General features: G+C 34.2%; 1 protein-coding gene across 2 annotated transcripts in view; it reads left to right on the plus strand.

Annotated features, from left to right (window-relative positions):
- Window positions 1-979, plus strand: part of LOC121813402 — a 12,824-nt gene extending 11,845 nt beyond the window's left edge. For both annotated transcript variants that reach the window (XM_042217145.1, XM_042217144.1), the window contains exon 3: window positions 152-979. In XM_042217145.1, coding sequence (XP_042073079.1) covers window positions 152-345 — 194 coding nt within the window. In that variant the 3' untranslated portion in view covers window positions 346-979. The remainder of the gene's footprint in view (window positions 1-151) is intronic.
- Window positions 980-985: the final 6 nt, after the last annotated feature.

The following is a 985-nucleotide window of genomic DNA, read 5'->3' on the forward strand; positions in this document are numbered from 1 at the left end:
GAACAAGCACTTTTATATTTATGGTCTGTTAAACTTTTATTTGCCATGTTTGTGATTTATGACTGAAAAACATGAAGTGTTGTTCATGTCAAACATCCTGATGGTTCTTATTTTATTTCTGCACAAGTAGATATTTTCATGTCTTTTACAGCAGCTGCTGAGCAGAGATCAACTTCACCAACACAAGAACAGAGAAAGGACTGGAAGAATATTTTAATTTTCCTGACAGCAGCAGCAGCATTATTAACTCTGCTGATGTGGAATTTATTTTCGGTCGTGCTGAGAAAGAAACGAGAGAGACCAAACTTCTATGCACCTCTAAACTCTCAGGGACAGACTCTATAAACCAAGATACTCTCTGCCTTTGACGTCTGCTTTAAGTATAACAAGTTAGTTGTTGATATGAACTGTAAATTACCTTAATTTCTTTTTAAATTTACTTTTGCTTTTGTAATTTACCTTAATTTTAATTGTCTTGACAGCAGCATCAGTATTTTTCCCAGTCAGTATTTTGCTAATGGTTTTCACTTTACTTTGGGAACTTTTTTCTAAACACAGTCCAAACTTCTGGCCAGCTTCTATCAGCAAAAGAGTCACCATGTGGGTACATGTGGGTTCAGGGGTCATATGAGTTTACATGTGTTTAATAGCATTTTATTTAATGAAACCATTATGTGTTTTAATTAAACTATTTTTAAAAGGATTGTATAGGTCTCAGAGCTCAGTTATTTAGACATAGATGATTTAATTTAACTAGTTTAGGGGTATTTTTAACTAGTTAGGATCATTCTGCTTTTTATTTAGTGCTCTGAAACACACAGAGGCTAATAGTTTTCAAACAGAGTGCCACAAACAACATGTATACCTTTAGAAATAAACTGGGATACTTCTAAAAGCACATATTCACACCTAGCCACACTAGCACTGTATCAACCCCCAATGTTCCTTTAATGCAACTAGCCCTATAATTATCTACTAGTCACAA

Source organism: Haplochromis burtoni, unplaced genomic scaffold (assembly GCF_018398535.1).
Source record: "Haplochromis burtoni strain Fernald_Lab_line unplaced genomic scaffold, NCSU_Asbu1 Contig_1629, whole genome shotgun sequence".
In the NCBI taxonomy this organism is placed as follows: Eukaryota; Metazoa; Chordata; class Actinopteri; order Cichliformes; family Cichlidae; genus Haplochromis; species Haplochromis burtoni.